Source organism: Hippoglossus hippoglossus, chromosome 18, assembly GCF_009819705.1.
Source record: "Hippoglossus hippoglossus isolate fHipHip1 chromosome 18, fHipHip1.pri, whole genome shotgun sequence".
NCBI lineage: Eukaryota > Metazoa > Chordata > Actinopteri > Pleuronectiformes > Pleuronectidae > Hippoglossus > Hippoglossus hippoglossus.
Window position 1 is genome coordinate 9,758,128 of NC_047168.1, and position 15,135 is coordinate 9,773,262.

Below are 15,135 nucleotides of genomic sequence, written 5' to 3' on the forward strand. Positions count from 1 at the left end.
GGCCTCTTTATATGTTGAGGGTGGGTATATTAAATTACTGTATTAACATTTCTTCTTTCAATACGATTTTTAATTTGCTGGCAGATGCTCTTAATAACCTTATTTCCCAGCGAGAGGTTCACTGAAATGTTTCCATTTCTGACAAACACTTGCCATCCACGCACAGCAAATGACTTAGTGTTGAGTTTCCAATGGTTCCTGTCACCCCTTATTTGCAACAAGATATTATTTATGGCGCAGCTGTTATGAAATCCACCACGTATAGGGCTCTTCATTTCCATGTTGCTCTCACGGCAGTCAACAGACACATCGAGGACTCCACACCACCCGCCTTGGTTTGTATCCAATTTGAAACAGCTCCCTCTAGGCCATCCTGATGGAGTCTCTTTCTTCCCTAGAAGACCCAGTGCACTGTTAAGGCCATGTGATGTTCCGCAGACAGTTGGAAGTGTCACTTGTGCTGCGTTATCCTTCTCCCCTCTCTGTCAGAGCTGAACCACAGTGGCGGGCATGACTCACTGAAGTGCTGTACTTTCTAATGACACGAGAGCGGAGGCTGAGTCAATCTGACCTGACAGTCTTGCATAAATCACGGCCCTTCGATTTAAGTTGCTTTGAGGAGTGTCAACAAATCCACAGGAGGAATATTAGACTCTGCTGTAGGTAGGGACTCCGCCTCTGAGAACTCATTATAGGGTGTCTTCCTTCATGCTGTGCCAGGCTGTGTTGACTGAATTGCCAAGCTTATTTCTGATTCACTGGCAGGAGCCTGCGTTTTTTAAATTCCCGACTTGTGATAAGAGCCCATGCATGCAGCAGCACCGTAAAGACCATTTCAGGGGAAATACATGGATATTTGATGGGAGCATTTTTGAGGTGAGCATCAGTCTGATGTAATGTAAAAAAGGCACGTCAATAAATAATAGTGCACCGAAAACAACCCTGCACTCTTAGCTTTTATTCATGTTGTTTATAGTCTTTAGAGAGGGCAGTGTGGAGAGAGCTACTACGCCGCGTTAACGTTCTAATCTTCACGTTAATCTTTCCACTTGAAACTGTTCGGCAGCAAAAGGCTGTTTCAAAGTTTGAAATCAAAGTAATTATATTTTTCCTTGGACAAACAAGAGACAGCTTCAAGCCCCAGCTCTCAGAAGGGATTCACGCCATCATGAGGCAAGACACATGCAAGGAAACAACTCAACAAAGGGCTGCAGAGAAGAGAATTCTCCTTCACTAAGGCAAAAGGAGGAAATCTCAGCTGACACCCTTGGATAGGAATGAAACGCATTTTCAAGATTAACAAGTTTGGCCCGAAGTATATAAGACCAAACAGGACTGAATCCAGAGTTCCTGTGCATCTCCTGAAAAGCAATCAGCTACTTCTATTTCCTTGCTCCATTAAGGCCGTCTAATAAACCAAGCTGCTCTACACGTGTCAGTCTCACCAAATGATCCTCAACTGGTTTAATTGGAAATCTTCTCCCTGCCAGGCCCCACACCAGCACCAGTTGAATTCCATTCATTTAAATAATGCACAGCTATTAGTTATATTAAAGATAGGCTGCCCAGGAAACTTTTATGGCTCCCGGCGTTTTTTCCAATATTGGCCGACACTCTAGGAGGAAAAAAAAAAAGAGAGGGGGCAATTTAATCAAACGTGAGAGATCTCAACAGGGGAGGGCGGATGTACGATGGTTTCAAACGAGGATGAAGAAGCAGGAGAGAGAGGCGTGTGCTTCTGCTCCGTTACTGGAGAGGAACTGTAGCTCTGCTAGTTTGCTACTCGAGGCCATGGGAGGGAGTGCTATATAAAGCCACTGGTTTATGTGTCTGTCAATGTCAAGTCTTATCAGGATCACGGTTCAAGGCGAACAGCACGAATAAAGGGGGGAAGGGAGGGGGACTGGTACATAGCTGAGAGGGTGCTGGTAGGTCAAAGGACCTTCAACTGAGTTGACACTAGTGGATATTGTGCTCTTCAGTGATTTGAAGGATGAAAAATAACAGGGAGTGTATGATGCCAATAGGCCAGGGGAAGAAAGGTAGCAGAGCGCAGTATGGGTTTCTGTGCAAAAGGCTGAGAGTGTGAGATTGAGAGAAATAAGCCAACTTGATACAGCTTATAAGAACAAGATTAAACCTATATCTGTTTCACATTTCAGCCGCTGCTACAGCCATTTATAATACTAATGAAGCTAAAGTTACTTGAGTTGATCTCTGGCTGATTTGTGTCAAATAAGAAGATGTAAATAGGGTTAAAAATTTACAATCGAAGGCTACAACAAGCTTTGTGCTGAATTGTTTGTATTTTCCAACATTGTTTCTCTTTTAATGTGACAATAGAAAAGACAGAGTCATAACTAACCAATGAGCTCATGTAACACCAAATCAAATAAAGAATTTGGCTGCAGTAAACACTAAATTTCGAGATGCTAATACTAATCACAACATGTTGAGGCCAAACATAAGCTAAAAATAACAACGTAACATTAACACAAAACAAAATAACATGATTAGCGACACAATGGATGTTTCTTTTTCCTGAGAACAGGGATATTTGAAATTGAATCTTTAATCTCAAACGTCTAAATCTGTAAATGTGTATAGTTCTCCTCCAATTGTGTCTCTGCAACAGTACCAGTATCATAAAAGGCCTACATCACCACATTAAAGCATCTTGCACCCAATGTGCAGTGTTCTTATCTAATACTGTCCAGATAAAAAAAAAAAAAAAACGGATTTCTCCGGTTTAAGTACAAGCACTGCAACTCTCCTTTTCAGATTTCTAAATGGCAAAGTAAGCAAACAAATCACGCTGGTGGGGAATGGCATGGGGAAACCACTGATTCCAAGGATGTCTGAAAAATGTATTTGCAGTGCAGATCTCAGAGCAGATCTCAGATAATTTTCTTTCAAAACTGCAACCACCCACAGGCTTCTAAAGCTCCAGCTGGCAAGCAATCCTGAGGAGAACAGATTCTTCCCCAGCAGGGGCCATAGGGATGCAACGGGAGAGAGTAAAAGAAGCTCATTCTGTTGATTAAATTTAGTTGATTTAGCTGCTTGGCTTCTCCAGGGCGACTTGGAGCTCACAAATTATCAACTTTAAATGGTGGATCTTAACCGAGATAGTTCACAGTCGCTGCAGATAGAATTTGTTTGAGTACAGATGCGCAAAATAAGATGGATTCCAGCCTCCAGTTAACAGAAAAGAGTTTCTGATCTTTAAAACGGTTTTTACTTTTCTATCCAGTGAGTTTTATGGCCACCTGCTGAGCAAGGGTATTGTGCAAGTAATTGTTTTCCATGATTTCCATTATTGAGAGAACATATAACTATAAAAAGCTTCAATGATTAATCGTCAAAACCATGAAAATGCATCTGTCAGTGAGTGGTTTTTATTATTATCATGACAGTGTTTTTTTTAAACGCAACGTTAGAAGTATTTTCCAAATATATAAATCAGCAAATACGTCTATATATAATGGAAATGATGTAAGTACTTACTCATATACTCTCAGCTTGTAACACTGGCTGTTCAAAAACAGAAACTCCCAATCTGTTCCATAGTCTATGGCCAGCTTCCTCCGGAGATCACTGTGGAAACAAACATAAATGTATTAGATCACAGTTTTTTGAATTAGGGAAGATGATTTTTTTACTGATTTTGATATAAACAGCTGCAGCAGAACACACGACAGTGGTATACAGAATAGTTTTAAGCTAATTATATTATTTACCATAATGCAAACGTTTAAAAATTTGCCTAAATTTAACATATGTAATGGTTTTTAGTAAAAAATCTGCGAATCACGCGAAAGAGACAATTGTTTTTAAATGAACTGGATGTGGGCCAGTGAGTGTAAATCTCAGACAAGCGGCTTTAATAACCCCGGGATGACTCCTAACTGTGCTGACGATGTAGCTTCATTTTCCTGAATACTTTCAGCGACTGACTTCTTGGATAGTGTGTTGATGAGGTGGCCCTTTAAAGCTCATTTCTATTCAGCGTCTCCAATTATCTGAGCTGGCGAGGGCTGCTTTTCTTTGCTAATCGCAAATAAGGATACCGAGCCCCATCTCTTAACGGCGCGCAGGCCCTAATTTCCATATTCATAACGCCGAACTGCTAATGGGGTTAACAAATGTTTAGGGAGGGTGATTGTTTCGCTTGAGGTTGATAAGGTAGGGCAGCGCAGCGGGAGGATTTGGGGTCAGAAAAGAAATGCAAGTTGCATAACTGTGTGCATGTGATTCTCGGCGGGGCAGGGGTCGTAACACTCGTGCAGAGAGTCAATTTTTCTGGAAAACGGAAGGAATAAGATCCTAAAGGTATTAAAACAGAAATGCTAACCCACTAATATCTACACACTGATAAAGGACTTGGCCTGGGGAGAGCATGAGGGAAGACAAAAACATATCTAGTGCTCCAACACGCATAAATGATAGTGAGTAATTTGACCAGGAGCGATCTGAGCAAGGTGGACAATGAAGAAATAGAGCAACTGAAGTCATGCCAGATCTTTTTCTCCTCCTCCCCCCCCCCCCACCCATGCTGGCATTTGTTCAGGGGGGGAATTCTTGACCTTTCGGTAACTGCCATCTCTGTGGTCGGCTCTCCTTACTCCCTACTGTAATGAACAGTTTGCGGGCCTAAGGGCCACTGTAGCTACTTATCAGCTCTGTGGAAACATCCTTGAGGGAGCTAAGGCATGTCACAGGAATTCTCACCCAAACCCGGTCACATTTTTTCGCGATGAATATAAAATAATAAGTGTTATTTTTTTTTGCCAAAACTGTCTTTAAAAATGCCGGAGAAGCTTTAATAGTTTGCAGGCAGACTGCGAATTAGGGGGCCTACCCACCAGAGCACAGTAGGCACTCAATTGCATTTGTTTTTCTTTGTTAAAATTAGCCTTGTGTATCACACAGTGCAAATTCATTACTGTGCAGCTTTCCTCTCTACATTAGCACAGACGGATGGAGTCTATTTTAAGGCCCGGTTACATACCATGCCATCCTGCTCACAATAGAAATGTGCGAAGCAAACGCCGTCCGCAGAAAGTGAGGATTTAGCTGCAGACACATGACAATGAGAGCTATAACCTCTGCTGCTATTTCTCTGTAATCTCTCACTTACCTTATTTCCAAGTTGACTGTATCATAGGCTTCTTCTACCTGCTTCAGATTGGTAGCCTCCCACTTTGCAGCTAGACAAAACAAAAGGTCAGGCGAATTAACAATGCAGAGTCGTTGCATCTCGGCAGCTGCGTGTTGACAAACAGTGGGCTCTTAATATAGGCAGTTACATCTACAGCTGGGAGAGGAGCACATAATACGCACATAAACAGAAAAAAGTGCTATTTCCAGGTGCGGTAACAACCACAAGGGCCGCAGGCTTATTAGACTTCACACCGACGACTGTGTTAACAGAGGCTGAGAGAAGAGAAGTCCGAGGGTGACCACAGCTCCATGTAAGTGTGTTCATAGTGTCACAAGATGTCAGACTCAAAGGGAAAGCAAGAGAGAGTCAGTCATCTTTCATGTAATTGTGACAGGTGACTATAAAGAAACTGTGGGTTTCCGATGAATGATGCCTCAGCTGGAGACACCCTTCATTTTAATCCACATTGAAAAATCCACAGGACCATTCGACAAAGCTTGAGTGTTAACTTCACATTAAAAAACATCTGGTAGATAAATATATCAAAGAGGTAGCGAGCAAGAGAAAGTATGAGAGAGGTCGAAAAACTGCCACAACCCCTGAGGGCCTTAACTTCTCAAGCAATGAAAGCACTACAGTTATCACAATCACAGTAATGTACTGCAACAATACAAATTTTTTTTTTTTTACGAAATGCTCGAAATTAAACCTATTCAGGCAAATATTTAAAGCAGAAGAAACCAAAACAATTATTTCACAGCTTACTATAAATATGAACTATAACAACACATACTGTAAACAATACAGTTCCTTTTCAATAGATGTAATTAGGTGTTTTACAGTTATTGTACTCGGGTTATCAAACATCACATAAACTGCATTGAGGCTCCTACAGAAACTGAAAATAATGTTACCTGTAATAATAATAATATTTAAGAACATAATCTTGAAATGATATATCAAAATGAATTAAAAATAAGTTTGATTACGGTTGTTTGCAGCCACATCATTAGTAATTATGTTTTTTTGGTATTAGCTGCAAATACAATATTGACGTATCATTACCTTATAAAGGGCTGTTTACCTACACACAGCAGATACAAAGTAACATTAGCTTTCATTTTGCTCAAAGCAACGTTCTGCTTTGAGCCACTTGATGAATGTCATCCTAATATTCACTCTCCTTCTAGCTCTACTCTGGTTCATAACAACCTCTGAGGGGAAAATATTCCACTCTCGTCATTTCATCCTTGTTGATTTAGAAAGAAAGATTGATTTGAGTAGCTTTAAGCCTGTTATACCCATAGAAGCAAAACTAGAGCTAAACAAAACTTTTCCAAATGGAGGATTTGACGTTTTTTCCTGTTATATGTAAACTAAATCTTTAGATGCTACTCTGCTGGTTAAGGTTTTGCAGTCTGGAGAAGACATGGATCTATGAATGTAAACTGAAATAGATTTTTTAGGGGTGATTTTGGACATTAGAAAAATAATCAATCATAAAAAATAATCAAATGACATTGAAAAGATATATATATTTTTGTAAAACAGAAAAAAGGCATTACAAGCTTTAGTTGGCGTGATATACTCCCATTTCTGAAAAGCACATTGCACTCCATTTACCTTAGAGTGAATTCATAATGAAGTAGAAGTAGCTGCACACTGATCAAAAGCCACAAATTGATCTAAATGGATGATGATGCAATCCTGTGAGGAAATCTGTCACATCAAAATGTTTTGAAATAGCCCTTACATAGAACATCATAAAACACTCAGATAAGAATATGCAAAGTAGATGCCCATTCCCATTTAGAGCGACATCCAATTAAGTCGCTGATAATCTGCTATGTTTCACATTTCACAATAAAAGCGCAATTTTGTAAGTGAACACTGTCTCTCGCTGCAGAATGAAACGCGAACAAAGGGGTCAGAAAACCTGAAGATGGAAAAGATGGCAGCGAACAGAAAGTGAGGCGAGGCTGAAAGGACTCTGATGGACCTGGGGATTTACTGGGTTCTCTGGAAGCGAAACAGGTTCGTCTCTGTCGTCGAGGAAATTCTCGCCGGGGCCCGCCGCCGTGGCAACAGAAAAGGAATGTGTATGCGGTGAGGACTGTGTGGGAAGCTGTCACAGCCCTGGCCTGAATACCAATTAGCCTGTTCCTTGCATGTGGTCTCAGCTGGTTGCCCATAAAGATACCCTCCCCACACACACATGCACAATTCCCCCAGCACCTATTTCTTGCCGAACCCAGTACAGATGTGGTGTGTCCAAGAGGCAAGCTGTGATTTTCCATGCTGTAATGGCTATTTTTATAGTGCCAAGAAGGGAAGATCTGTCCCCAACTCACCTCTGATCCCCTCAAACTCTTTCAGAAAATCACAGTCGTGCACACAAAAATGTTCTGCACAGCTCGTGCATACAATCAGGTTCCTTCTCTTGCCCTATTTCTCTCTCTCTCTCTCTCTCTCACTGACACACACACACACACACACACACACACACACACACACACACACACACACACACACACACACACACACACACACACACACACACACACACACACACACCAATCATCAGTCTCAGCAATGACAAAAGGAGACTCAGAATCCCAAGTGGGTGACATTTGACCCCTTGCAGCAGCCCAGTCGTATATGGAGAGAGTGGTGTTGGCGAGTGGGGAGCTGAGGAGGGAGGAGATAGACTCGGGGAGAGCAGCCAGGCGTGCAGAAGTACCCAGAGCAGGGAACACAGGGCGAGTAAAGCCTCCCGAATGCTCTCTGCACCAGTCAGGCCGACATAACCTGAGGCTGATGTACAGTGTACCAAAAAGACCTCGTGCTTATGGTCTAATGAACGCAAGGATTAGATTATTGGTCGTACGGTCAATGGATGTCATGGCTTCACGATTGGAAACGAGCATAAATTGACTGTGTGAGCCTGTTTTCTATATGCTACGTCTTTTTTTTCTGCAAGTAAAACCTAACAAGCACATCTTAATTGTTTAATGTCATGCAAAGGGAAAAAATGGCTATTATCTGCATTTTAGGGGTATTAGCATCGAAATGTAGGACAAATGATTTCACATTGAAGCGAAAAATTGACCAGCGGAAGACATTTTCCTCCTCAGGAAGTGTACTGTACTTCGCTTTTAGCACTAGGCGCTACCAAGAGGGTTGTTAAATCACAGAGGCCGTGTACAAAAATAGAAGAGGAGGAATACACTGTATGGTGTATGTCATCTTCTGCCCGAAGTCTCCTGTGCATACATGCCTTGAGTCGGAGAGACCAGAGATGCTCTGTTTGCGTGCGAGTGGATCAATAGGAAAGGTAATTTCTCTGCAGCTCTAAGAAAAGAAGCCTGGCTTTTTGATGCAGCGCGCGCCACGGCCAATGCTCAACAAAACAAAAGCAGAAATGCAGTGAGGCCACCCTTGAACCTCAGACAAGCCGCAGACACCTTCAGCATGATTATGTCAACTACCAGGCACATGTAGGAGTTTCCTTTGTTGCCTGCATAAGGCTGGTCTTTAAAATAAAGGCCGGCAGAGAGCTCGAGCCTCCGTGATGCTTCCTATTCACTTTCCTTCATAACTTCTTTTATTCACGCCACCCATCACACCGCTTCTCCCTTTTTATTTTGACTTTAACATTCTCCTCGCCTTCAACATTTTCAGCCTGAGCTCCTCCGAGTCTTCCTGTCACCCTCACCTCACTCTCTCCGGCTCCGTTTCCTCCGTTTCCCTCAGTTTTTCTCTCCTCAACATGACGAACTTGCTCCGACTGCAGGGGGAGGAGTGGGGAGGGCTAAAATATAGGTTGAGGATTCCTGTAATGAAATGTTTATGGCAGCCTATAACAACGAACAAGGGGACTTTCAGATAGTGTCAACAGGGTTGGTGATAGCATTAACAGCCACCTGCTGTCAGCAAACACGAACGCCCAGAGGTGCAAATTACGCTGTTTTGCCTTAAAAGAAGCTGTTAAATAAAATAGACTGAATAAAAGGTAATAAAACAGACGTTACATGAGCCAATGAGGGGGGAGTGTTTGCATTTAAATCTTGTATACCAAGATCATTTAACTGGAATACAGGGCTACATTTCTGTCTCCTTCCGTTTCTCTTCTGATCCATCCAGATCTCACAAATGACTCTGAGTCTGCAGCACAGGCTGCTGGGAGTTGAGAAGAGGTCAATCTCGCCCCCTGCATAATCGCTGTGTTGGAGTGTCTGATTGTATTAGAGGTGAGTGAATAACAGTAGCTGGCAGAAATAGCATCATGTTTTGAACTATCAGTGCAATTCATAGCTGTGTGACTGACTCAGTTTGTATTCATTCTCCCACACTCTCCTGCAACTCTCTTTTTTATCCACCATGGTTGAAGGACAAGTGGGGCAGTCGGGCGAGGACATACTGAAAATTAGGAACGGCACAGTTAAATGTTTCAGTTGAGGTAAGATGTACTATTGGCACACACACACACACACACACACACACACACACACACACACACACACACAGTGTTTTAAGTTCAAACACTGAGGCCTTACAGGTTTTATACAGTATTGATCATCATCCATGAGGGCTAGAATTAGTAATGGAACAATTACCCAATTATTAAATTGACAGGAAATAAATAAATTTAACAAATAAAGTGTTTTGAAACTAGATCTATCAGTAAATGTTTGGGTTGTGGGCTAATGTCAATGGTCTCGACTAAGTTCGCCTTGCACATCGTCCCTCTGACCTTTGTTTCCAGTCCTTATGATATATACAGAATACTCATTCTACTTGTTTAATTCTAAGCAAGAAAGCAAATAAGCATAATTCTCAAAATATCACATATTTCCTTGCTATCAAGTACTAAACTCACTTTCTTCACTGTTTCAACTAAATGTATTATTTCCAATGTTTTAAATGCAAATAAATACATGCCTAACTGAGATGGCGAGGTGTTAATGTGATAATTGTATTCCGTTCATGCAACAGAGTAAAATGCATGTAAATGTGGCACTCAGAGTCAACTGCTCATATTACCATGACGATGCTTAATCACGATTTAACATTTAAACGGAGAAGGGGGGGCCCGATGAGCAGAATAAACAGTCTGTGTGGTGGTGTGAGTTCACTCTGCAACAACTGGGTGCTGTTTATGAATATGGATGATGTAACAAATGCCTAGGAGCTGACCTACTTCTGCGTCTCCTCTGCTCATGACTTGGTCCCCTTCCGGGGTAACTCTGTCATTTTGCAACATGCTGTAATAGCAGGAAGCATGCGACTCTCATGTACAAATCAACATGCTCCCTTTTGACGGTTTTCGCTATCGATGATCCCTGTGTGCCGAGGAAGGGCGCTCAGTAGGTAGCCGTGCAGCTGCAGGAGCAGTCCAGGTCTGGTAATGACGGGTTATTCATTCACCGCATGAATACTGACGCGAGAGTTTTGACAAGTTGATCGTTTTTGCTGTAGATGTTAGAATCAAGCATGTCGATTTTCAGTGGGAGTCGTGTTAAAAAAATAAACAACTAGCGTTTGAATGTGTACTCAGGCAGTCATGTGACATGAATACAAGGAAATAAAAGAAATGGAGTAAATGTATGATGGACAAGTACGCACAAACAAAAGTGAGCTCTCGACATAACTGGGGCTGCACACTGGAGAGTACTCGTCTGCACCATCTCATAAAATATCTTTATCTGGGATCATCTTGGTGCGTTGCCAAACGCTGTTAGCTTCAGGAGCTGGGAAAGAAAAAATCTATTTCAGACAGCGTAAGAGACAGAAAGCTGGCAGCTGCTCACATCAGACTTCCAACATTTGATAAGTGAAAATGGGCTGATTTGGTGTATCCCTCCAATGGTTGCAATCCAATACATCCCTCCTGTGGCTATCAAAACACACAAACAAGGTTGAGAGAGGGTGAGAAGCAAATCGTTTCAACCTCTCAACAGCTTAATGGAAGAAGAAGGAATAAATGCACTAATAGCTCATTCTATGGCGAAAGGAAGATCTGTGCACTTTTTCATCCTCTCTTGACTCTGCCTTTGCTGGCTCCGTCAGACCAGCACTCAAGGTGAGCACAATTATGTCTCAAGGACGCGTTACCCTCAGCCGGGGTCAGGGGGTCTCACCAAGCACCACGTTAATGGTAAACCCCTCCTGCTTAACATCTCACATCTAATTTGGAAAGTGCTGAACAGAGCCTTTAATTAACATCAGCCCTAGCCAAGGTTTGCAACCTGCCAGAGCGCCGATCCCCGTGCTCTCTTACACGCCAAGGCCCCGCTGCCTCACATGCCAATTCATTTGTTGAGTGCTGAGATGCATTGGCTTTGAAAAGCTCCCTGGTCACCCCAATGTGAACTGAGGGACACGCTGAAGTATTTGTATGTGGGAGTCAGAGGTGTAGGAGTGAAATTTATGTAGAGAGCCATCACACCAGCATTTGCTAAAACAAGATGCTTGTTAAATGAGCAGCTAATCTAACTTTAGCAGCAGGATGTTGAGATGAAGCAGTATACCAGAATTATTCTATCATAGATTGATTATTCCTGTTTAAGAAAAGTGTATGTGCGCATAAATAAAATAAAGGTCTGCAGCTTAAAATACTTCCTGTCTGGGGTTACATGACTATCAAGTCCATGCAAGTTTACTATTTTGAGAGCTGCCCCCGTATCCTTAGATGAAACCTCTCTCAAGCAGATCAAAGTGAACCCAGCTCCACTGTGCCCTTATGCACAAAGCTAATTTGTTTATACTACTTACAGCGGCTACAACATCTAAACAAGTAGCATGACAAAAATAAAACCCGGGACTGCACAACCGGAACAACGCTCGCCCCATGGATGACACAAGAGACCTGAAGGCTAGAGCTTGAATCATGCAACTGTGGGCAAATGCTTACAGGGTCTAGCACTGATCTACACCAAGCTAGGGCTTTACCACATCATAGGCAAAGTCTGCGCTAAGCTAAGCTTTTGGTTTTGGTCACACGTAGGGTTTCCTGCAGTGTTATAAAACAGACGTGGACCACAACCACTGACATAAACTATAGATATGAATAAATAAAATGTATATTCAGGGAGAGCAGATGTGCTTTGTTTGTATAGTAAATGTCTTTTACTCTCTCTGTCATCTACTGATTAAGATCATCATGAGATGTGTGAGGACCTTGGGGGCGTACCACCTGCGTTTACCGGTTTATACATCCCAACCTTTCATGAGGTATTTATGAGCAAGACTTAATACTCTTTCTGGCTTTTTGCCACTACTGGAATAAATATTTTTTTCTGTGATATAAGAAACCAGAAATGAGATTGATAGTGAGAGCGGAAATATGCATTATAGACGTTTTTTAAACATTTTTTCAGCTTAAAACCAATGTTCAGGTGTTGATTGATTCAGGTCCAGATCGCATAACATAAAGTGTGTGGCTCTGCTTCCTTCACAGCCAAAGCTATGTTTTTCTTTTTGTGTTTTTCATCTTTGTGTCTGTCGCGTGTGAGAAGCATCATCAACCCCCCACTCGCCCACGGTGAATGCACCAGGGGATCCCCTGCTGTGTTCTCACATCGGATTCTCCAGACTTTATGCGGACTTTACACCAGGGGGCCAGGCAGAGAAAGTCAGAAGATAAGCTAGAGGCTCTCACTCTGATATTTGCGTCCACACATGCACCTCCTCCGGACAAAGTGCAAATAAGTTCAGTGCATGTCTGAAAGCAGCATCAGAGACGGACTCAGAGTCTGACTGTGCAGAGTGTGGGAGAAGAGGAAAACAGAAGAGTGGAGTGAGCGGATAGGTTTAGTGATTGAGTAGTTACTGCAATAGAGATGTGGCAAATGAATTCCTAAAATAAATAAAAGCTTCCTCCGTGATTCAGTGCATCTCCAGGCACATATTGTGAGAGCTCTGGAGAGGCTTTTACAAGGAATTGAGTTTCTCGCCTGACGACTGAGTTTCCCAGTTCAGAGCCCCATGATGAGCAGTCGACACAGACAATGCACGAAGGAGTGAGTCGGCGTGTCTTAGCCCCACCTCCCAGAACTGCAGTGCAAAGGTATTTTTTTTTGTATTTCCAGGGTAGAGGCACTTCAGCCAAAACTTCGAGAAGTTCAACTTAAAACTGCACCTCAACCACTTCCAGAGAATAAAAAGCACAGAAGTTGGGTTCACAGTGCCATCCAGCTGAGAGCAGACAGGCAGCAGATGGCGCAAAATGTGGTCAACCAAAATTGCATTGCGCTTCTGGACTGCCGGTGACACACCCCCCCCTTCTGCAACCACACTGAGTCACTAAATTACTGAGCAGGGAAAATCCTCACTGCACCTCAGGAAATGCCACGGCGACTGCACGAAGCTCGATCCCATAATCTCGAGTGATGACAAATCTGCTTCCTGATACACATTTAACTGGCAGGATATGAGGCATGTGTAAAAAAAAAAAAAAAAAAAAAAATTGCTCCTGAGGATTCGGGGGGAATGGATCCGGAGTGGCAGTTAGCGGTTTATAATCTGTGGCACACACTGGCTCTGCTCGCACTAAGTGGTTACTGGGCAGCTCAATCTGCATCGTGGCCCCAAACAGCAGCGTTAGCACTATGGATGGCACGCGCTGTGCGAGGAAACAGATGAGGTAGCACAAAGGACGGAGCCGACACAGGCAAATGCAGCCGGCTGCAGCTCAGCAAGGACCAACTGACATAGGAGCAGTGATGATAGCACCATGGACAGCACCAGTTTGCCCCGTCTAAGTCAGCACCATGGAGAGCGCTTGCTGAGCACGCACCAAAGAAACTAGACCACACGGAAAAAAGGCTGCGTGAGCTCCACTAACACAATAATGCCAGTACAGACACAGAGTCAAAGCAGTTCCCTTCATGCTGTTTTTAGTTTTTTCACTTTTGCCAGTCTTGATTTGCACCACATCTGACCAGAGGGCCTAAATTTTGACGCTGCATGAGGAGACGAAACTTGTGCCAGGATCATAATCCGTGGTTAGTGGAAGTGACAGTGTTCGTTTAACGCTTTCAGGGGACACTGCGAGAACAAGAGCCCCACAGAAAAACATATCCGTTTGCGTACAGGAAGTGACTTCTGTCGACACCGCAGCACTCTGAGTGCCGCTATGCTAATGCATCTCCAAATGGGGGCTTTTCAGGGCATGTCAGACAAATTAAAGAACTAAAAGGCGTGAGGGGAAGACAAACATGCGCTCTCACACATACAGACATGCTGACACAGACACAAACACCCACCACTGTGCAGTGAGGTAACAACAAAGCGAGCCTATGTGTGACAGAGGTGTAGCCTGTAGAACAACGGAGTATGGGGGAAGGGTGATGGGTGTGTGTGTTTTTGTTTGTTCCGAGGGGCAATAAGAAGCCTGGGAGATGTTTTTTCTGGAAAGTGATGGGTTTGGGGAGGCAGCAGCTGTTGTTGGGCTAAACTGGACGTCACTGACTGGCTAATCTCAGCAGCGCCACCATCAGTTGAGTGAGGGCACTGCTGAGCAGCACTGACCTCCACCAGCTTCACAGCCCCTGAAGGAGGGGGTTGGTGCAGACGAGCCTGTTGACCTTCAGTCTTCCTAACGGCAGCAGCTCTTTGTCAGATATATATATATATTACATATAGTATATGCATGCGTGTGCGTGTGGTCCTGACATACATCTCCACCCTACATCAGTCTAATCGGGGGGAAAGAGGTAGAAGGGAGGGTGACAAGTGTGAGTCAAGTAGTCACGCTACGGCTGGAGATACACTCCGGGATAGATCTCACTGGCCCTGGAGCGTGGCTCTTTATAGCAGCAAGCTTGGTTCTGACACACACACACACACAGAATGAGAGGATGATGGCTCTACACCTGCATGTTACCAAGAAGACAAGTCTCCAAACAGTCCATGCAAAACTGCATTTATATATATTTTTTTTGTGTGATGCACATGCTGCTCTATTCGGC

General features: G+C 43.2%; 1 protein-coding gene across 1 annotated transcript in view; it reads right to left on the bottom strand.

Annotated features, from left to right (window-relative positions):
• Positions 1-15,135, bottom strand: part of LOC117779078 (glucosidase 2 subunit beta-like) — a 113,883-nt gene that overhangs the window by 30,459 nt on the left and 68,289 nt on the right. The window contains exons 11-12 of the mRNA XM_034614917.1: positions 5,141-5,210; positions 3,508-3,597 (exon numbers count right to left, since the gene is read on the bottom strand). Coding sequence (XP_034470808.1) covers positions 3,508-3,597; positions 5,141-5,210 — 160 coding nt within the window. The remainder of the gene's footprint in view (positions 1-3,507; positions 3,598-5,140; positions 5,211-15,135) is intronic.